The 22,384-nt window shown below is 47.7% G+C and overlaps 1 protein-coding gene across 6 annotated transcripts in view; it reads left to right on the forward strand.

Annotated features, from left to right (window-relative positions):
* Positions 1-227: 227 nt before the first annotated feature.
* Positions 228-22,384, forward strand: part of EEIG1 (estrogen-induced osteoclastogenesis regulator 1) — a 37,705-nt gene continuing 15,548 nt past the window's right edge. For 2 of the 6 annotated variants that reach the window (XM_065648674.1, XM_065648676.1), the window contains exons 1-4: positions 228-411; positions 1,647-2,281; positions 21,373-21,493; positions 21,817-21,846. In XM_065648674.1, coding sequence (XP_065504746.1) covers positions 2,136-2,281; positions 21,373-21,493; positions 21,817-21,846 — 297 coding nt within the window. In that variant the 5' untranslated portion in view covers positions 228-411; positions 1,647-2,135. Of the gene's footprint in view, positions 412-1,646; positions 2,282-17,020; positions 17,149-18,866; positions 18,937-19,116; positions 19,207-19,786; positions 19,854-21,372; positions 21,494-21,816; positions 21,847-22,384 lie in introns of those variants that run through there. The other 4 variants (XM_065648679.1, XM_065648680.1, XM_065648675.1 and 1 more) reach the window with 4 other exon arrangements.

The following is a 22,384-nucleotide window of genomic DNA, read 5'->3' on the forward strand; positions in this document are numbered from 1 at the left end:
CAGCCCCTCAGCCAGGGGGGCGGGCCTCGCCCCAACCGACAGCCTCCACCTCCAATCCTCGCGCTTGCCTCCCCGCCCCTCGCCGGAGCAACCAATCAAAGTCTTGCTGTCCTCGGCCCGCCTCCTTGCTGCTTGCCCAATCGAGCGGCGCCGCTCTCGCCTCTCTCGTCCAGGGAGGAGGGCGGCGGGGGAGCGTTACGTAGTGTCGGTTTGGTATTCCCGAAGCGCGGCGGCTGCGTTGCTCTGGCTTGTGCCTGCCTGCGGCGTTGGCGTAGCGGCCGCAGTTGGCGTAGCGCGGACAGAGGTGGCTGTGGCGGGGAGCAGCGGCGGCGGTGGCGGCCGGGCGAGGAGCGGGCAGGAGGTGCGAGCAGGGCCGGGCCGGGCAGGAACCGGGCCGGGACCGGGCCGCAGGTCAGTGGAGGGGGGCCGGGAAGCGGGCTGAGACCTCCCGCAGGTCGGCTCGTTATTTTGGGGCTGGGAGGGGGGCTGAGACCTGGCTGGCGCTCAGCGCAGCGTTCACGGGGCCGGAGCGGGGCGGCGGGTCGGGGCTGGGTCCCTGGGGCTGGGAGAGGGGCTGCGACCTGGCTGCAGGTCACTGTGTGGTTCGCAGGGCCGGGAGGCAGGCTGAGACCCGGCCAGCGCTGGGTGCGCGGCTCAGCCAGCGAGCTGAGACCTGAGCGCAGCTCAGTGCACGGACCAGGTGTGCCAGGGGACCTGTGTGTGGTCCAGGGGGCCCGGAGAGCTGCGACCTGCCCGCATTTCGATGTGCATCCCGGGGCTGGAAGGCAGCTGAGACCTGGCTGCAGCTCGGTGCAGGGGCAGAGGGGGCTGGTGGTGGGGAACAGGCACCAGTCTGTCCCCTCTGCCGCTGCGGAGGTGCCCCGGCCGCGGGCAGAGCCGGCTGGGTCCCCCCGCTGCCTCCCAAATAGGAGAGGGGCTTCACCCGCGCAGGCAGCACCGGCTTTGCGTTGGTTTGCAGTCATTAATTCTCAGTATCGGTGAGGTTTGTTTGCTGCCCCGTGTTCATAACCTCGACCCTTTTAGATGCTAATCAGCTCTTGCCTCCCTGGCTTAGGGTGTTGCATACATGTGCAATGAAATGGCCATCTCCAGCCCCAAAACGCACGGCTTGGTGTGGAGCTGGCGCTGGGGGAAGGCAGCGTTCTCGGTGGGCCTGGCTGTTGGAAAGCCAGATGACCTGATTCGGTTGTTACACTGTGTAATCTGGAGCAGACTGTTGGGTTTTTTCCTCCGTGCTGGTTTCTCCGTTTATAAGATACAGGTGCTAACGTTTTGCGCTGGTCAGAAAATCAGAAAATAAACAGATTTTTGCATTTCTTGAGGCAGCTTTGCTTACTCTTGTTAGACTACATGTTAGACTGGTCCTGCTCTGTAAACTGCTTCTAAAGATGATGTGTGAGAATAGAGCAGATTTGTATTAGCTGCTTTGCAAAACAAATTACGAAGGAGATGACACCAGTGAAGCTTGCTGTAGGCAAAAAGGAGAAAGAGGATGTTGGGGCCAGGCTAATTGGGGCTAAGACTGGTATGAGTCTGGACTGAATAGTACCCATCCAAACAGGTTTTATAGGAGGAGGAGGGGCCCAAGACCGGCTGGGACTAATTTACTCATTTCCCTCCCAAAGGCTGACCCGAAGACCTGTATCAAGGAGTTGCACAAGAGGAGGAGAGAAACTGGAAGCTCTCTGAACGTGCTGCCTGCAGACTTAAGCCTTCTTCAGAGACTCAGGACCACTTCCCACAAGAGATGCTTTCTGGAGGGGTTGTGCTGAAGACAGAGCACTGCAACCTCTAACTGGGACAGCTCCTGCTGGTCTGGAGCTGAGACCGACTTCTCTCCCTCCCTTTTCCCTTGGAGATGTTGCAGAGATTTAATCTGACCTCTTCCTCCTCACCTGAAGCCTGCCGTGGCAATGATCCCGCAGCCAGATCCGACCACCAAAGAGAAGAGAATTGTGCATTTGAAGCTGGGCCGTCATTGTAACTGAACTGGAATCTACTCCTTGCTTGCGCTTCTGGAACGAGTGCTGTTCCTCCACTTGTCTGTGTGTGTTTTGAGCCGCTCCTCCCTGATCTTGTTTGGAATTCCTGGGCTTTCCACGCTGAATTTGCCCATGGCTTTCCTGATGAAGAAAAAGAAATTCAAATTTCAGACAAGTTTCACTCTAGAAGAGCTGACTGCTGTCCCCTTTGTGAATGGGGTTCTGTTCTGCAAAATCAGGCTGCTGGATGGAGGAGACTTTGCCAGCTTATCTACCAGGTAAGAAGCTGCTTTCAGACTTGCTTCCTGGCTGTGCTGCTTTCCCTGGTTATTCTTCAGCTGAGCGGTTTAGCATATGGCTACCACTCGCCTACCCCTTGATGGGATTTTAATAGTTCTTTTGTAGGGCCCCACATGCCACATCCTTCTCCAGAGCGGAGGAAGGACATAGCTGGAGAGCTCAGAACCGTGGTGGTGTTGGCTGATCAGAGCTGGATTGAATTTTTCAGAGATGTGGGGAGGGAGCGGGAGGTCATTCCCCTGAAAGGGACTGGTGTTTGTGGATGAAATCCTCTCTTTTTTTTTTTTTTCTTTCCCCTCCTTGCCCAGGTTCTCGCATGCCGTTCCAGACCCTGTGCTGTATTGCTTTCATGCCTGACTTGAAACTCAACTCTGTAGAAAACTGTATCTAAGCAAATCAACCCTTCCCAAGTTTGCTCTCCCTTTGCTTTGGAATTACTGTTCTTGGTAAGAGTGGAAGCAGCTTGCTTTGCATTGCAAATTGCTGTGCAAGGGAAAACTGCTGCCTGGAGTCAAAGTTGTTGGTGTTAAAGACGCAGTTTACCTCCTTGAACTGATGCCATTGCGTCTCCCAGTTTGTAGCTGCTGTATATTCTGATCTGTCATATTGGGATCGTTCTGCTGCACATCCTATGAGGTTGTTCTGCCATTGTGTATTGGCATTTCTCTGACTCCCTCAGGCAGGTCTGTCCCCATTCCCGCTACTAATTGCTAATAAAAACTTGCTTTGTTTCCAAATATGCACATAGATTATCACCAGCTGTATGCGAACGTGAATTCCATAACAGCCCAGACTTGCTTGCTTTCTGCCTCAAGATGTGAAGGGAGCCTTCAGTGGCTTTCAAAACTTGTTTGGTTTGGTTTTGTTTTTTTTCTTTCCTGAGTGACTGCTCAGTGTTAAAGGTACGGGATTAGTTTGTGCTAGCTGTTAACTGCTTTGTGCCAGAGGTAAAGCCAGGTTTCGTCTGGTGTTCCTCTCTGTGGTGCTGCACACTGAGCTTTCTCATTTCAGGAGAGAAGATTTTTATTGCAAAAGTGTAAAACATTTCTGTTTTGCAAATAGAAGTGGCAGGGCACTCAAAGCTTGGTTTTTCTTCCAGAGGCACTGTGCAACCTCATCTGAAGTCTGTAGAAGCCATGGGCGTGGAACACCTCCAAAAATGGACTTTGAATTAATTTCTCTTTTGAAGAAAATCTATCAAAAGAGCTTTTCCTTACAGTGTTTTCCCCTGAGGCTAGATCCTTGGGTTTGGTGGAAGCAGCTTATCTGAGGAATTCAAACAGTATGTGAACTTGGAAAGAAATTAACCCCTCTGCTTCCCAGAGTCCTAATGAGTTAAACTGGAGAATGTCTTAGGAAGAGCCTATGCTGAGAAATGTCGATTTCCCTCTCCTTGTCGACCCTGAAAGCAGCTTCCAGGAGCTGTCGCTGGCGTTTGGTGCCGCCAGCACCCGGGTTGCATTGGGTTGTTTTCCGAGCTGGCCGGGGTTCAGCAGTTCGCTCAGCGCGGTGCGTTGCAGATGTGTTCCAGCAGCGAAATCATCTGTAATTTAAACCAAACACATAAGTTACTCTCAGCCGGCTTGATTGCTCATAAACGAGCCAAGGGGAAGTCGGCTGTTGGGTTTGCCGCCTTTCCCCTAACCTGTCTGTGCTCTAACTGGAAGCACATGGAAACCTGTTCCGGCTTGAAAAGTTACAGGTCTCAGTGGTATTGAGTCATTTGACCTTTTCCAAATATTTTCCCCCATTGCAGTTAGAGAAACTTCAGGAGGGATGAATTTCCAGGAACGGTGAGGAGAAGAGTTACTGTGTGGCTCTGCTGCACTCCTCCAGTCATTGCCATGACCTTTTTGATACTATTTGGATCTAGAACAAGATTAAAGGGAAGGAGATGCTGTGTCCATGTTGTGTTGGAAGTCTGGACATTATTTAGGATCTGTGATTGTTTCTCTGAAATCAGCCACTTCCAAAAAACGATTGCGTTTGAGGTTGCGATGTCTGTCGGGTCACCTTATGTGAGCTGCTTGTGTTTAAAAAAAAAAAAAAAAAAAAAGTCTGGTGTTTGCTCTGCAATTGATTTGGGCATCTGTGGTCTGTGGCAATAGGAGATGTGCAGCTATGATCGAGCGGACCTGTAGCTCTTTCTGCCCGTGAGTTTTCAGAGGACTGATCTGAACAAAGTGTCCCATGTTTTTCGGAGTCTGTAAACAGAGGAAGGGAGAAGTAGCTACACACTAAATCAGTTTTCCTTTCTCTCAATTAAGTGACCTGTGGGTCACTGAATTGAGAAATGTGTATGTGGAAAGAAGAGTGGTGTCTTGACAAGATAATCTCCAGAGACAGATTTTTTTTCATGTTATTTACAGTAGACTTCCTTGGCAGCGTGGAGGTGGGGATATAATAAAATATATCCAATGAGTTGCTGGGTGGCACCGGGTTAATTTGACCTGTGAATGGAGCAGAAGCGGGAGGCTATGCTGCCAGCTCCGTCAGCCCGTCCCAGTCCCAAGTCCACCTGGGTTGGAGGCACCTGGTGCTGGGGGTCCCGTGGGGCTCACCCCGGACCGGGACCCCCCTCCCGGGCTGTGGACCGCTCACACCTCTGCCTGGGCTAGGGGGGAACCTGTCTAAAATGCATCGAGACTTAATGGTCTTAGGAATTCAAGGTGCTCTGGAAAAGGTCCAGGTCCTGTCAGCACATTCAGCTTTGGGGATCTGCCTCTCTTGGGTTTTTGGGGGTTTTTGTTTGTTTTGTTTGATTGTTTTGGTTGGTTTGTTGTTTTTTCTTGCAGGCAGATACCTGTTTTCTACACTTGCAGTGCTCAGGCCTTGCATAAAACCCTGGGTGTTTTAGTGCCTAAAGTTGCAGCTGTAAATTTCCTTTCGTTTGTCTTTCCCCTCCCTTTGTAAAGTCTCCTTACATTCTGGCAGGGCTTCTGAGGATAAGACTCACCTGTTTCAGTTTACAGTGCTCTGCATGAAAAGCATCTATCGTCTGTGGGTTTATCACCTTGCCTTGGATTACAGAAGTTGCTCTTCTGAAAACACGTCTGAGACAGGTATAGGCCAGGCAGGTGCTGTATTTCCCCACAGAGAAGTACCGGTATATTCCTTGAATAGAATTAATCCAGATACTTAAATAGCACAACCACCAGTGAATTCAGTTGCCTCCCAAGTATCTTTAAAAATAGCACGCGCAGAGCAGTAGGGATGTATTCATGGCAACCGTTTTTTGTGAAGCAGATGGGCTGCTGTGTTTTGTACCAGTTCGAAGCTTTTTGGGGGTGTGTGTGTCTTTGTTCCTAGAGAGATGACACGATAAGCTCATCGGGAGGTTTCGGATCTGGGGATCGGTGCAGGCAAGAGCTTGGATGTCCTAATGAGTGCCTTAAGCTACAGGCTGATGTAGCTCATACATGTACATCTTTGGGCATTATGGAAGAGGAAGACTTGATTAAATCCCCCCCCTTCTCTGCTTACAGTGTCAGTTAATGTTGAGTGACAGCCAGATGCTCTTTACCTCAGTGCTGATTGATTTCTGGCTGCATGCTGGCAGCGAGCGTTACCAGTGTGTGATGTGAAGTGGAAAGCCAGGTGTTATCCAGACTCCTGACACTTCATCCTACGTTGTTCTGTTAGCATGCCAGCAATTTCACTCTGGTATTTCTGGATATGAAGGGAGGGATTGTCCTCTGAAAGCCCCCAGCTGACTTGGAGGAAAGACTGTTTGGCATGAGCAACTTCGAGGGCATTTCCCACCTTCCTCATTGTCTTCTGAAGGCACCTCAGACCGTGTTTCCTTTGGGACTGCGCATTGCCAAGCACATGCAGCATTTCAGCTTGGTTTTCCGATCCTGGCGCTCCTGCGCAAGTTTGAACAAAGACCATCGTTGGTGTTGTGCAGCCCAGCAGCTGTTTGTGTGCAGGCTCGACCTGGGAAGAGCTGACCCTGGTGGGGTCGTCCAGCCTCTGAGTATTTTGGTGCCGTAAGCCTGAACTGACAATGTTGTTGGCCTTGCAGTTTTTAACTGAGTAAGAGTGAAAGGCCGCTTCCTGCGCTGCATATTTGTGTGCGTGTGTAAAGCTGCATCCAGAAAGCCAAAGGAAATACTGATATTTGGGGAGGCACCTCATTGTGGACTGAGATCAGCTTTTGTTTAGTGCGGCTTTGTCATCCTTTTGGAGGTACAAGCCTAAAGCTACTTGCTGTCCTTAGCTAGTGGGATGCGAAGCATCGTTAAGTCTTTTTAATTTCTGTAGGACATCGAGGGCGAGAAGCGTCACCCTGCTAACACATGGCTGGTGATACAGAAACCTTTGTGAAGGGAGGTGCAAGTTGTACCACCTCTGAAATGCAGCTGTGTCTCAGTGGTGATAGCTGGAAATCAACTGATTCACTGTTGTCATGTGAGTAGCCACTTTGCCTGGTGTTACAAGATCCTTCAGGTAACTAGGTTCACCACGTTTGGCTCTTCCATACTGGAAAATGGTTAACTACTTCGTTAATCAGAGACTTAAGGACTGATTCAGCCCGGTTGAGATCTAAATCTTCACCACCATCTGCCTTAAAACAAAGGTTAGGTAACTAAATAGTTTCTTCTCAAGTCAGCGTCCCCAAGAGGGTAAGAAAATGAGCCGTAGTGAAAGGAGAGGCTCGCTGGCTGAGTTCTGCCTCTTGATTTGAGCAGGATTGCCAGGGTGTAATAGAGGAACAAACTTGGTTATGGCTCTAAACAGTTTTCCCAGTTCCATATTTTAGGACTATGTACGCTTGGCTCTATCCTCTGCTAGAGCATGTGGTGTGATAACATATTTTAAAAGTGCTTTTGTTGCAAACATGTCTGAAGATGTAGACATTCCCTATGTATAAATGTATTCCTAATACACAAATCAAGAGAGTGAATTTTAATGGTCCAGAGCAGCTTCCCATGCAAACGTCCTTCTTTCCCGGCTGCAGACGTGGGAGGGGGCTGGGGGTGTTAGTGGAGGAGGCATTTGAATGCAGCCTCTAGAAATGATTTGCCACAAAATATAAGCTAGTTCAAGATAAGGCATAGTACCTGCACTACTTGCATTCTGAAACAAATACAGAGAAACTAGAGGCAAAGATGAATAAAAGGGGTTTTAGTCCACTAGCGTAACTAAATGTAGATGAAAGTTGTGAGAGCAGAACCAGTAGATGAGGTTTAACTTCTGGCAAGTTGAGGGTGTTGGGAAAAAGTGCAGAAGTGATACAGTACCACAAGGTCCCTGCCACAAACCATCTTAAGCTGCACTTTGAATTTGCAGAGCATTTCTTGCACCTTTTCTGGGCTCTGGCTGCTACACCTGCAGGTCTGACCGCAGAGGCTTCGTGCTGGGTTGATTTGCTTCGTGCCAAACTTGCCTCTTCCTGCCACCGATCACCGTGTCGGAGCCTGTCACAAGACAAGCAGAATGACATTAAAACTTCCCTGCCACGGGGGCTGTATCCTGTTGAGTAAAGAACAGTCTCTGTTCATGCTCTGGCTCCTGTTCCGCCTGCCGTTGCTCAGGCAGGGGCTGCTTTGTTGACCAGAAGCTGTAATCTCGAGGTCTGTAACCGATACGCTGTGTGTACAGCATCAGCAAATACGTTCGGATACAGCCAGCTTTCAAACTTCTCCCTCGTCACTGATTCTGAGCTGGCGTTGCTTTGACAGCTGACTCTTAGCAACAGCCTTATCTGGGTGACTTGAGCGGCCTTTGGCTCAAAAAATTACTCATTGGAAATTAATGTTCTGCTTTGAGACTGGAGCCATGTAGCCGTCTTGATTTACAGGGTGGCAATACTGTCATCTCTGGCTGAGAACAAGGGGAGGTAGGAGAAAGTGCCCCCCCCCACCCTCTAAGACACATATTTATTTCTGAAATATGGGGGAAAACCTAAATGGCTTCCAGTGTGTTTATTCTTTGTGCTCTTGAGCTGCTGTCAGTGTTGACTCTAGCTTTGTAGCTGCATTTCCGAGGAATTTGTGCGTGCCTTCAGGAGCCTGTGGTCTCCCTGCGCAGTTGTTGGTATTTTAATAGGCCAGAAGTTGCCAATGGCAAGTTGTTCTGGTACCAGTTTCTATATAAATGAGGTAGGTACAGATTGATTTCTCATTTTATTGCAGGAAGTTCCATCTGGTAGTGTTTCGGGAAAGAACCCAGTGTCTCCTCAGACCAGCGGCGAGCCTGGTGGAGCGGACAGTGAGCTCTGCAGCACCCACCTGCGCTGGGCTCCGTCAGGTCTTATCCGCGCGAGGACGGACGGATGTGGCTCTGGATGTGGCCTCCCTTTTTCAAACAGGATACGTTCAGCATCCTCCGTGGGCTGCTGGCTCTGCGCTGGGCTTACAGTCTGCTCTGAAACGGGTCCGGAATTGTTTTGTAGCTGTGGCTTGTGTAATAAAACAGAAGCCTTTAGCAGTGCCCTGGACCAACAGTTGGATCTGCTTGTTTCTTGTGTAATATCCTGTGAGCTCACATCAGTAATCTGTGCCGTAAAGGTGATTATTCCAGGTGTTATTTCAGGTGGCTGGATGTGTTACCCCACCCCAGTACCAGGTGCTTACCCTGCAGGATGAGAGGTTTTGTTGTTGTTTGTTTGTTTTTTCCCTTGCAGTTTATTCATATGATACCAAGCGCCCTTGCTGGGAGACACGACACACATCACGGTCGTAACTCTGCACTTGGCATCATGATCTCTGGTACCACATAGAGGGACTCGGCATCTCATTTTAGCGCCTGGGTTTGAAAGGCACTTCCCACTACACCAACAGTTGTGCCTGTGTTCACTGGATGAACGGCCTTCTTGTTCGCTGTATTTTTAATCTGATGAGCAAGAAAGGGAATTGTTCTGCAGGACTCGAAATTGCTAATCTTCACGGAGGTCATTTTCACGAGCTTCTCGTGAGTTTCCTATGTGGCTCGATTGATAAGGCTGAGATGAGGGGAAGATCGAGGAAACGGGCCGGAGTTATGGGGATGAGGAAGAAAATGAAGAGGAAGCACATGGAGTCTAGAGGATTGGGAGGAGGCAAGTGTGGAAGAGACAGGATGTTCTAGATAAGCAATAGCATATACAGTCTGTATGACGGATGCTTTCCCTGCGGATAGAAAGTAGCTGAGCTGGCAAGAGAGCAGGATTCTGCCTTTCCTTTGGCTGAACTTATCATCCTTCATCGGTGAGATGAGGCCTTGACGGAGGTCCCATGTTATAGCAGGAGATGGGACTGAAGCTAAAAATACTTCTATGGCGGTCTGCTGTATTCTGAATAAGAAATGAACCTTGTCTGTTCAGCCTGAAAGCGTTGACTGTGCTTACAGGGAAGGAAGGAAGAGAGTATATGGATTTACTGTCCTGGGAGGGCTAGAAAGCTGCAGCTCTAATTAGCAATGCAGCTTTAGATACCTACAGAGACCATCACCCCTGCATGTGGTTGGTAACCAGCCTGAAATGTGTTTGCCAAAATAAACAGCTGAAGCTAAAAAACTTAGTTTGGGGATTGCCGCTTTCTAGAGCTGCAGGTTCCTTCTCTTGCCATTCAGTGTACCAAAGGTAGAAAATGAAATTTAAGTTCCTTTGGTGCCTTTCGGAAATTACCAAGCTTTATGCTCTAGTCTGGCTTTGCCAATGGAAAAGCAGATGAAGGCACCTGTAATAGGAAACGCTTTGAAAGGGATGCACCCTCAGGGTTTCACATTGGGGTAGTCACATACCTCCATTTTTGCTTCCAGAATAAAACTTTAGGAAATGGCTGTGGCAAAATGTTTCACTAATGGATATTGGGTTAATGATCAACAGAGTCTCCCTCAGAGCAGCTGCCACATGAAAGGCCGGTCAGCACATGCCCGCAGTTTTCATTCCTCCTGAAATGCAAGCAGTGAGTGTGAGGAGTATAAAACGGGGAGGCCAGAGTTAACCCCACCACAGGTTTCCCAGTGCCTTGTTCTCCGTCCAGGCACTTTTGATTCCAGCCCTTAAGGAGTAATAGTGCTCATCAAAATAAAAATGCAAATGGCCAGGAGAGGGGAAAGGAAAGGCTTGTCTGGAAAAACTCAGGCTTAGGGAATTATTTGTTTCCCCGGCTTTGTATCGGACTCTTTCAGGTTTTATCCACGCTTGAAACAGCCAAGGTGAGGTTGGGTGTGGTGTCACGGTTTTCAGTGGATTTTTGTTTGCATGTATATAGGCTGTAGGGAGAGGGTTACAGCTTGGCAGTGTTTTCGTCATGCTCTTTGTGTTTCACTTGCTAGTTCCTGTTCTTCCCATCATCGCCAAGGCTGTGCCTGCGTGTCACAGAAACGAGGGAGGAATCTAGTATATTTATAATTCAGCAATCTTTCCAGATCTCTTAATGCTCCGTTGCCCTGGAACAGAGCAATAGTTTTAGTGTTTGCACTTTGATGTAGACTTGCTGCACCGGCTCAGCCCCAGATAGTGCAGAGTCCTGTTTCCAGACTAAGCACTCAAGGCTGTTCAAGAGCTAGTCTGCTCGCTTCTGTTGCAGATTAATAATGCAGTAACCCCTCTGGAGGAAAGCTCTTTTTCTGGCTTCTGTCAGCGGCCTGCGATGTTTTATCTCCTACTTCAGTAACACCAAGCAATTGCATCTGCATGAATGTTGAATTCCTTTCAAGTACTGCACTGCTCATCTTCTGCCTTCGGTAGCCTGCGGTGCTCCTTGCCGCAGGGCGAATCCTGTGTTGTGGGGGAGTGTAACTCCTATAACTGTTTCTTACATTTGCTGCCTTTCTGATTTGTTGAATACTCTTCTTTTGCTGTGCTGTGAGTAGCTGATCCTACTCAGTTTGGTCACTGTTCTCATTAAGGTCCGTTTCTGATGTAGGTTTATAGAAATGGCTTTTCCTGCTCTCTGTGCGAGTACATCGGGTCTTTCAAAACAAATCCGTGTGTTGTCTCCCCTCCAGGAGTGATGCGTACACATTTCCAATGTCATTTGCTCTCAGTGGGGGAGAACCAAGGGAATTTGTCTGAATACAGCTGGTAGTGACAGCCATGGAGGTAAAAACTCTCTGATCCTCAGAAACCTGCTCCTGGCTGCTGAGCTGGGGGAGCCCATGTTAACATCTCCCGGGGGCTTAACTAGCACCGACTGCTGTCGCAAAATGCAGAGTTCTCCCATATTCTGCCTTTAACCAAGATGTAGCTTATGAAATTAGCTTTCTCTGATTAGGACAAGTTGCATAATGAGATACTGGTCTCTCTAGAGAACTGCATTTGTCTGGATCTGTGACTCCAGAGGAGCAAAAGCAGCTTTAACTGCTCTCAAACCTCTGTCTCTCCCCTCCTCTTGCTGGCTCTGGCACTGCAGCATTAACACTGGGTCTGACATGCTCCAGATTTGGGGAAAAAAAAGGAAGGAAAAGTCGAGACAGGACTGGAAATTGCAGCCCGTCACCACCAGTGTGGCGATGAGTCGGGGGGCTTTACCCAGCAGCCTTTTTTAATTTGCAAACCTCTTTTGCCAAGGAGCCTTTTTGCTGATAAACCAGCGATCGATACTGGTGGAGGTTGAGAGAATGTGTTTGTACCTTGTCCTTAAAACTGGTGGCCTGGTTTGTACTGCTGAACAGTGCTTTTAGAAAGGAACCATCATAAAACACCTGTATTCATCGTGGAATGAAAACAGTCCTGTTAGCATAGAAAGGGCTTTCTCCTGGGCCATTGTGTTGGTTTTGACTAAATGTGAGTGACTCAGGGGGGAACACGTCTGGGCACGGCTGGGTGTTACCTCTTGGGTAAGTAAACCTACTTTTAGCACCGGTGTTGACTCCAGGCAGCTTATTTACTGAAGGGCTCTTGAGCGTACTTGAGCCAAATCACATTATGTTACATCACACACTATTAATGAAATTATTCCAGAATTGAACTTGGCCTTATGTGCAGGTTCATTTGCACTATAAAGACTTCTCCAGTACAGCTATATTGGCAAACTCTCCTTGTTGAAACACGGTTGGTATTGGCAAAAAAATGTCATTTAACTATTCCAAGATCAGCGCATCTTCACGTGCCATAAACCTGCCTGAGAGGCAAAAGGATTTGTCTCAGTGTACATCCCTTCTGTTAGGGATGTTGTTCCAAATCTTTTGTCAGTTCCCTTCAGGGTTTTTGTTTTCCCGGTTTACTATCCCAGCAAAGCCCTGGAGTATTGAGTTGACCCATGTCTTGATTTTTCTCATCTTGGGAGGCATGTGTCGATTTTTTGTTTGTTTGTTTTGAAAAGTAGCTTTCTGTTTTCTTTAAGAGCGTCTTGTTTACAAACACGTCTTTCTTGCATTGTGAAGTTGTAGCCATGTCTTGTACCTTGTGTGGTGTGGCTATTATCAGAGTTCTCCTTGCTGGAGTTTATGTTGCTGTCTTTCTTTACTAGGAGTTTTAAATTGAGTCAGCAAAATGCAAATCTGGAATCTCTCAGAATGACAGCTAACGCTTATGGGATAAAGAAAGTTTATAAATATATCAGCAATGCATAATGAGTGAATCTTCATTGTACATCTACGGTCCGCCAGAAGTGAAAAGCTGCAGCAGGATACAGAAACACGTATGAACTCTAAAATATGGTGGGTTAATCTACCTTAATCTTGTAAGCACCTGTACAGAACAAACCTTAGAGTTTTTCTGAAGCATTGGGGACCTTCTGAAGCTTTAGTTCCCCTGTCTGTTAGAACCACACGGAAGATGTGAATTGTGATTTGTCCAAAGGGCAAGTGGGCCCTGGGAGAGTCAGGATGTTTTTTCTTTCCTCTTTTGTGGTTTTTACTGTGTAATCCACTTGGTAATGATCCTCAACAGCCCCTGCCTCTGTGCCTGCCGTACCCCAGTCACATGGAGGTCTCTCAGCTCATGTTTGTCATCCCCTATAACTCCAGCTGACTTGGCTGGAGGTGCAGGTAAGAATTCGGGAGCCCTTCTTAGTTCAGTTGTTCCCATGCGTGTTTTACACATAGACCACATTTGATTTTTCAGTGGTCATAATTGTGGAAAATCAGATCTGAAAGGTGTTTATGCCCAGAGTTAGACTGCTGGGGGTGAACTGTGGGGCAGCACAGAGCAACCACAGAGCAAGGGGATTGGAGACCGGCTGGAGAAAGCGGCACCGACGTGCAGCAACCAGAGTGCAGTAGCTGGTGGCTGACCTGCCAGACCCAAGTGAAATCTGCAGTGCAGACCTGTTGTTGTCTCTTCTGTAACTGGAATTCTTGTGAAAAGCGCTGGTGGTGAGCTTGGCAGCCTGGCATGCGGTTCGTTCTTGGCTAATCCAGCTCCAATGGAGTCTATCAGAACAATAGAAGTAGGAGTTGTGCGTGGTGACTCAGTGCATGATCAGAGTTCAGAAAAAGCAAATGCGTCTTTCAGTGTTCAATACGCACATTATTACAGACTTGTGTTTCAGTAACTGAGTCATCTATCCAGTTATTCCGTTCTTTACACTTAAGAGTTTGGTTCTTCATTGCTTGTGATGTTTTTGCTCCTGGCACACGTCCCTGGCCTCTGACCAAAAAGAGCTTGCACTCTGTAGATGTGGCAAGAAGTCCTTGGGTATGTGCTGCTTCGGGCTGGCCTGTCTTCAGCACAGTGTGTAACAGTGGGTATATTGCACAGCATTTACTGTCCCTTCTTGTCCTTGTTTTCCTGATGTCTGGCTTTTCTTCTCTGCTTCAAGATGACAGAATGTAAATTATAAATACCTCAAAGCAGGCTGGCTCTGCTGGGCTTGTCCTGCCTGTAAAGTGCCATGTACACGTCCCTTGCTGCTCTGCAGCTGAGTCTGTTAGAATTATTTCCCCTTGCTTTCTCCCTGCTCCACCCTTACTTACCCTTCCAAAGCTCATCTGACTTGTTCTATAGCTTAAGTTTTAAAGGGTCATTGTTCTGTGACTTTCTTTCTCCATTTGGCGCAATTTTTATTTCATCATGCGACTTTGGCTGTAGCATTCAATCACCAGCTGCATGCTATTTCTTTTATAACTTTTTTCTTTTATAATACTCTCATAGTATTTTAAACATGGTTCACGTTAGGAGGAGCTTAAAGGTTTTAAGATTTAGATACAAGGAATGGTTGGAAGTATTATTTTCTAAAATAACCCCCAATGGTAGGTTTTAGAAGCCCTGGATGTACTGGAGAGTGTGGCTACCCAGTGCAGCGATCTGGAGTATGTGAGATGGGCTGCACTAGAAAGCTCTCGCCTATGGGACGTTCTGCATGAGGTACATGATTTCATGTCTGTCACTTATAAAAGACACATGTCTGGATGCACATGACTGGAGCCCAGATGTAACCAAATTACAGAAGCCTTTCAAAGAAGCTGTTAATACAGAATGAAGAATGCTGATGCTGGAGGGTTTTGTACTGGTGACTGACTGCCAGCCCCATTCTGCAGTAGGTATTATTGCTCCCTGGCTTGTACTGGTGCACCTTTATCAAGATTGATCACTGCCTTGGAGGGAACTGTAACATGAAATTCAAAACTTGTGCTTCTGCGGAAATAGGCTGCTTCTGGAAATGTTAAAGCCATATAAAGTCAACCACTTGCCTGCTAGATACCAGTTTATTTTTAAGGAGGATTTCTAAATCATCCTGGTTTATGTTTCATACTCACCTTGGTTTTGCTCCAGTTCTCTCCTCACCTGTCTTTCACATACTTGGTACTGTTACCGTCTTCCCTCATTGTCCCCCAGTTAAGCAGGCTTGACTGTTTCTTACTGAAGTGTCCCCCATTAGCTTTTCCTCTACAGTTGCTGTTAATCCTTTTTTCTGTATTTGTCTCTTCTTCACTCAAACAGGGATTACACAGGCTGTGCTGTTAACTGTGTAAGTGGAATCTGGTTTCCTGAGGTGACTTTCCCCTACTTCTCCTTCCCTGTTTTCTGTTCCCCCATCTCCCCACGTGCCAGTGAACAGCAGGGGCGATGGACGTGTGTCCATCTCCTGGTGCGGGGCAGAACTGAGCAAGCGTGGTGAAGCCCTCCAGAAGTGTCAGAGCTTGCCTTGTTCCCCCCAAAAACTGCCGGGTGGTGTGAATACTTCAGTCTGAAAGCATCGGTCTTCAAAGTTGGCATTTAGAGAGCCCAAGTGCATCTCCTCTCTGGTGCAACTGAAGAACTAAATTAATAGGGGTGTGATGATGGCGAGAGGGAGATGTGGGCAGGTGTCCTTCTCCACCACGGGTCATTGGAATGGCTATGCTGGGAATTTAAAGTTAATTTTGCAAGTAGGTGGTGGATGCAATGACCTTACTGCTGAACCCTTGTCTGAAACACTTGCAGTGAAACATCCAAATAAGTCTTGTTTCGGATGACAAAGGCTTGCTTGGTTCTCTTAGTGGCACAGGCTGCATCATCTGTCTCTGAGCCATTTTTCCATCATAACTGCTAATGTCTGCTACACAACAACCAGCACTTGTCAGCTGGAGAATATGGAGTTGTTTGCAGTGGGGGAGACGTCCAGCTCTTTGGGTTGGCAGTTGTTCTGGTCCGTGATGTAAGCCCATTCAAAACAGAGTAACTTTATTGTTGGGAGCTACTTGCAGCCCTCTCTGCTCTTCTGCTCGGGGAAGGCAAAGCCTCTCCATGTAAATACCTTGCTGTAAAGCGCTCGTATGCCTCCAGGTTAAACTGTCTTGGATTTCCATGCATTGTGTATCCAGCTGTGGTGGTTTTGGGCTTTTTTTTCGATCCTGTATGGTGTTCCCCAATGAACATGGTGTGTCACCTCACATTCTTGGGATACATTTCCCCTGAGCTTTCCAGCACCGATTGTTGCATCGTGTTTGCTTCTGCTCTTTCCCTGGGTTTCTCCTGCTTGAGCTTCACAACAAAATGAAAAATATGGCAGCCCCGAGCTTTTACTGATGTGACACGTTCCCTGCTGTTCGGCATGCTGTCCGCTGATGGTGCTTCTTGTTTGCTGTCCATTTCTCTCCTTTTCATTGCCAGGCATCTGGATGGCAAAGCCCTAGAGCTGAAATAACGTGTGCTGCTGTGATGTGCCCTGTCCTAACCCTATTATTTGGGGATACCTACAGATTCTGGATCATATATCTAAACCAGTTATTGGCTAAATGAAGGGTTGCTTACTCTTACATATGTTTTCATTCACCTTTGTAGTTCCTGTGCTTTGTAGGCAGTGATTAGAGCCTCTGTAGCAGGACCTGCTGTGTCCATAGGGCGGTATAAATTTCGGCATGCTGCGAGTGCAGTGGTGTGGATGCTGGTTACTGACCTGGGCATCTTAAGAAGTCAGTTTTGAAACGGGTTTTTCAGGGACTTTTCCTTGTCCTTACCAAAGGTCTCTCATTCAGCTTTGCACTAGATAACCTGGTTAAAATAGTAACTATCTTCTCCAGAGCATAACACAGAATTGTTCCCAGCTTTGCTGAGCTACGGGAGTGTCAGAGCCATGTAAAGAAATGCTGTAGAAAATACGCGATGTTGTCCTTCAGATGCAGTCTGCTGAAATAACTTGAATTTTTTTTTTCTTTCTTCACCCCTGTCTATCACTGAGGGAATTGTATAATACCTGCATCGCTGAGGTTGTGTCACTTTATTCCCCAAAAGACCCACTGCTGCCGTGTGTCTGGGCCCCTTTGAGGGCTTTCTTTCAATTCATCACACTTAAATGAATCTGAGCTGGGATTTGGCTCATTGGCCTGTTTAAAATGGTGTTATCTTTCTTGTGCCTTGTCAGATCGAGATGCTGCTTGGGTGCTGCTGCGCTCCGTTGTGCAGCGGTGAGCCAGCGAGGATGCAGATACCGCAGGATTAGTTCTGCTCGAAGGGTCTGACACAGATCCACATCTCCAAGAGGACGGACAAGTGAGCCTGTGGGTTGGGCATCGGGAGCAGGGAAGCTTGTCCTCCCTCTTCGTGTAGATGAGGAGGAGGAAATCTGAATAAGCAGCTCTTTGTGTGCGCTTATCTATATACTGTCTCGTTTAGCCTGAGGTTTTCCCACATCTGCTCCCGTGCATGAAACATCAGACTGAGACCCACTGCTCTGCTGAAATGTTTGGTATTAGAAAGCTATTTTTTGTCGCCATTGCCCTCCCAGGGAGCCTGTGGCCTTTTTAGGATGTTTCGTACTTTATCTGTCTTATGTATGACTGCTGCCATAAAGTAAGAGTGAAACATCTGCTTTTCTAAATGTTTCAGCAAGGCAAAACTGTTTTAGCGGGTTGCGTGTTTGAAGCATGATACCCAGTTGGGCGCAACTCAGCTTTGCGTCTGTAAATAGAAGTTTTAATCTCTGCCCTGGTGTTTCATTAGCTAGGTTTCCATGTGGGACACAGGCCCAAGATAGCATGGGTTAGATATGTGGCCTTTTTCTAGAAGTGTTTGCTTTAGTTAACCTGCATTCATCATGAGCTTTGTGGCTTTCTGTAACGGTGCTACTCTGTCCGTGGCACTAAAATCATAGCCGGTAAGCGTCTCTTCTCTAAAATCCTGTTCAGTGTGCTCTCATGCCCATCTCCAGAGCTGCAGTAAGGCTACGTGGGAGACCTGAACCCAAAGAGCCTCGGTGGCTTCACTGAGCACACGGCTACTTCTGCAAAAGCAGATGAACCCATGGGTCACTGCTGTGTGTTGTTCCCATTGGTTGGATTCATACTGTGCTATGGTGAAACCTCTTCTAACTGATCTTTTATTCCTGCTAAATCTTCATTCAAGGGGTGGGATGGTGGCGAGGGACACAGTGAATGGTCCCATCTGGCTGGAGGGAGGTGAGCAGCTCCGAGACCCCGAGAAGCTCTGTCTGGAACTTAGCTTTTCACAAAAGCTGCCGCAGAGTTGCATTGGTTTATTCTGAGGAGGTGTATTTAGATCTGGAAGAGTAATTACAAAGCTTTGAATAAGTCTCAAGTCAGAAGAGGGCGAATCTTAGCTTGGCAGGGATTCAGCCTTCTGGGAGTCTTTCTGCAAAATGGTACAGACGGCTTTTTTTAAAATAAAACTTCTGAAGACCCATTGAATTAGCACCTAGTACCAGGCATTGGTCTGTTCTATTTCTGTCTCTCCAAATACAGAGTAAAATTTAAAATTAGACACTTATGGTTTTAAGCTGCTAGTTTCTGCTTTGCTTTCAGGTGCCTTGTGATTAAGATGGAAGGAAACGCCTCTCAGTGCAGCCCTCGCCGCGCTGCTTGGGTGTGTTTGGTTTCTGTGTGATGGTTCCTAATTGCACATCTGAGAATATTCTAGGGCTAAATGCAAAACTGCTCCTCATCCGAGTCCACTTTTTTCCTTATTTTAGCGTACTCTAATTACCAGCCTAACGATAGTTTGTTGGGAGGTGGACAGACGAAGCCCATTGCTTCCCCACATGCCGTCTTCTGAAACGTGGAACTAATTTTTCAGCGTTTGGCTTGAAACAATAGTGCTGTAGCTTGCTTGTCTAAGATACAGGCCCCCACCCTTAGAAACCACTCTTTAAAGTAAAAAAGAAAGTTGAAAGGCATTGTTGAATGATTTGTGAAACTTGTGACTGGAAAGCAGCTCTGAATTTTCTCCTGTAAACTCCTTTCTGCCCTGTGCAGGCTATTCCGAAGACATAAAAAGCCCCAAGCTACACATGCACCTGCAGCTCGGGTTCATCTTGGCAGTGCTGTGAGTAACATAACCCCCCCCAAATCCTTTTCCTAATCCACTTGCACCATGTGGTATCTACAGCAGTTTTGGAAAGCCAGTGTACATCCTTAATAAGAAGCAGAACGCATGTTAGCGAAGCTTATGCTCGCAGCAAATTAGCTATGAAGGAGCTCTGTTACTAATCAGTACTTTTTGCCACGGTTTGAAGTAATTAGCCTTCGTTGGACTTAGCAGCATCCAGCAGATGCTTAATCATCTCTGCATTGTAATACAAGCGAGAACTCCTGAGTAAGGAAACTCTGGTGCTGGCGTGGTTCTTGCCCATCCCAGTGACGGGGCAGCTGCGGGGAGCCAGATGCATGCTATGGGGGTTTGGGAGCTGGAGCTTGGTCACTGAAACATTTGCTTGTGACAGGAGCTGGAGCTCTGAGCCGTGTTCCTGAACAAGGTTTGTTGTACCTGTCTGGCCTGAAGATCGTTTGGTTGTAGCTGCCTTCTGGAATTTGGCTTGAAGCTCTGCTGTCATTAGCAGAATTAGCATTAGCCTTGCTCTCCAGAAAATAGTGGTTCCTTTTTAGAGACAACTAATGCTGCTAAAATATTCAGTGTTTTCTGCATCCCATGTACCTTCCTTGCATTTCTGAAGCACATGTGTTCACAAGCTTTTTTTCTATTCTGTTGAATTCATTTTTTCATCTATATCTGAGTTTTCGTTTCTTTAGGTTGTTCAAGATACTGACCATTAAGTCAGGTTTAAGGCACCTCACATCTGAAGTTTAACTTGCCTAATTTGGCTGGCTCAGTTAATATTTTATTATAGGCAAAGCCTTTTTAATCCCTCTGGAAATGTTTCTTCTTCTGTTTGAAGGAGCTGGAGTGAGTTGAGTGGAGCAATGAGAACCAGATCTCATCTTGAATTAATCCCAGGTTCAAAGGTACTTTCGGCACTTAGATGTCTCACTTTTCAGTGACTTCAATAGCAAGCCCTAGTTGTGTCTGGAAGGCGTTTAAGTTCACTGCCTTGAAGGAATTGCTGCCTTCTGTTTTCCTATGTTTTAAACAGGGATGATCATCCCTTAGCTGCATTATAGAGGATTATAGGTTTCAGTTATTTGTCAACTGCTCCTTTCCTGTTCTCTCATGTTTGCCTTGGCCAGCAGCACGTTCAGGTCCCACAAAATGGCTTAGAAGACTAGCGAGGACCTCTCAGGTTGGGACTTGGTCCTTGGTGTCTGTCCCGTTGGGCTCACCTTGAGTTTACCAAAGGGCTTGTTGGTCTGAGTGCCAGCTTTGACCCTTCCTTCCCAGGAGGAGAGTCGAGGCAGGACCAAGACTGATCGTTCTCCACTTCGCCACCAGTCTCTGGCTTGCACCATGGTGGGAAGCCTCCCTTTCCCTGCTAAAGCAGTTTATCAGGTGCCCTTGCCCTTTGTCCTGTGCTAAGAGGAGAGATAAGAGCGAGATGCAAACTTGCAAGCTCATAGCTGTCAAAAGCGCTTTCCCTTCCCTGCCCCCCACCAGGCTCAGTTCTTTGAGAACTCAATGAACTGAGGGCCCAGCTCTGAGCCACAAACAGACCTTGTCCTGCAGAGGATCAGTGGGGACCCAGAACCCTGTGGAAGGACCCACGCATCTCGTGTCCAGGCTCCTTTGAACCTGCCTCCTTCGAAGGGTGAAATCCAGCTTCCCCCAAGGGTTCTGCAGAACCCAAAGCTGTACCTGAAGCGATTCCTGCACTGGAAAAGGCTTTGGTATTCTCCTGTGTGCTTCTCCCCTTGCCCTGGAGATCAGAGTGGGCTACTCAGAAGTTGTGCAAGCAAAACCACCTCTTCCCTGGCTGAGTCTGCTTCAGGGTTTGAAACCCTCCCATGATTTGAAGCACAGTGTTAGCTCAGCGTGGTCCTGTCTGCGTGCACCCAGGAGCATTTATTTCCACGTGCATTTTTGTCCTCCTCTGAGCTGGCCACCCTCACTGGCTTGGTCCCAGCATAGGAAGCAGGACAGCTGCCTGGGAAGGACAAACCGTCCAGGACACGTAGCACGTTTGCTGTACAAAACAGGCGTTTTATGGGAAGATAAGCTTGCAAACCTTCAGCCCAGTTCATTTACAGAGGCTGTATCTGTCCAGGCCAGGTGGTGAATGAGCTAAACCGGCTAAGCAGGAAATGTTGGGGAGCTTGAGAGAGTTTTATAGGCAAACTTTGTTGATGGGATGATTAGTCTTACCTGTAACCTAGGTGGATTTTACCCGTATTAACTAGTGAAAAGCTTATGCTAACATAACACCTTTTTGTGGTGCAGTTTCAGGTGGTGTGGACCAAGCCGCATTGTAGAGGCTCTTCGCAGCCCAGGTTGCCAGTCATTAAAAAAGATACTTAATAGTCAGGATTCATATGACTTTGTACCTTTATTTGAAGACTATTTTTTTTTTCTTCTTTTTTTGCTTTCTCATAGAGAGGAAGTTCAGGAAAACTGTGTCCGCTGGAAAAAGAAATTCACCTTTGTGTGTAAAATGAGTGCCAACCCAGCCACAGGACTCCTGGACCCCTGTGTCTGCCGAGTGTCTGTCCGCAAGGTGAGCACCTACCTTCTGCTTCTGGCAGGTACTACCACCAGCGTCCTGCTGTTGGTTACTAGCTGCTTTTTTGGCAGCAAGAAGAATTGCATGGGTGGTGGTGGGAAGGAAGGATTGTTTGGGCTGGGACGTGGCTCAAATGGAGCTTTTCTCCCCAGCGAGGGTGTTTGAGGGAGGGTGGGAGCAACCAGGGTGGTGGTAACTGTTGCGAGAGGGCTTGTGAAATCCTGAGAGCAAATTCCAGGACTGAGTAATGACTTTCCCCCTGTTTCCCCAGCACAAATAAGAGCTGCTTTTCCTGTTTGTTTTGTCTTCTGTTATAGGAGCTGAAGGGCGGAAAAACCTACTCAAAGGTAAGAGCACAGAAAGGACAAATGTGGCAGAGTGATGATGGTCTTGTCTTCTGTTAGTGCTTTATACCCAGTAGAAACCAGTGGCTGCTGCTCGAAGTAATCTGGAGAGACGGTCATTTGTTCTTACATTTAAACTGAGTTAAGTGATTTTCCCGAAAAAATCAACTTGCTAGGACAGGATCCAGATTGCACTGGATGTGGATTTGAGAAGGGGGTTGGGAAGATGATCTGCATGTCCTCAAACTTTGGGGAAGTTCTGAGTCAGATGTGAACTCTCTGGCTTCTGGCAACGTCTTGCTCATAAAGAAACACAGACTCCAGTTCTGTTCTCCAGAACGCAGCAGCCGGCTGTGGCTGGGGTGGGCACCTCGCTGCCCCGCAAGCACAGGCAGAGACCTACAGCAGAAATCAGCGCCATCCGAAGCACAGGAGACACCGAGGCAAAAACCAAACAGATCAGCAGGAATGTTGGTTTTGGTTTGTTGCCCCCATTTTCTTGCCTGTGCTATGGGACAGACAATGGGCCACCCGCTTCTTC

This window comes from Caloenas nicobarica, chromosome 19, assembly GCF_036013445.1.
Source record: "Caloenas nicobarica isolate bCalNic1 chromosome 19, bCalNic1.hap1, whole genome shotgun sequence".
NCBI classification, from domain to species: Eukaryota; Metazoa; Chordata; class Aves; order Columbiformes; family Columbidae; genus Caloenas; species Caloenas nicobarica.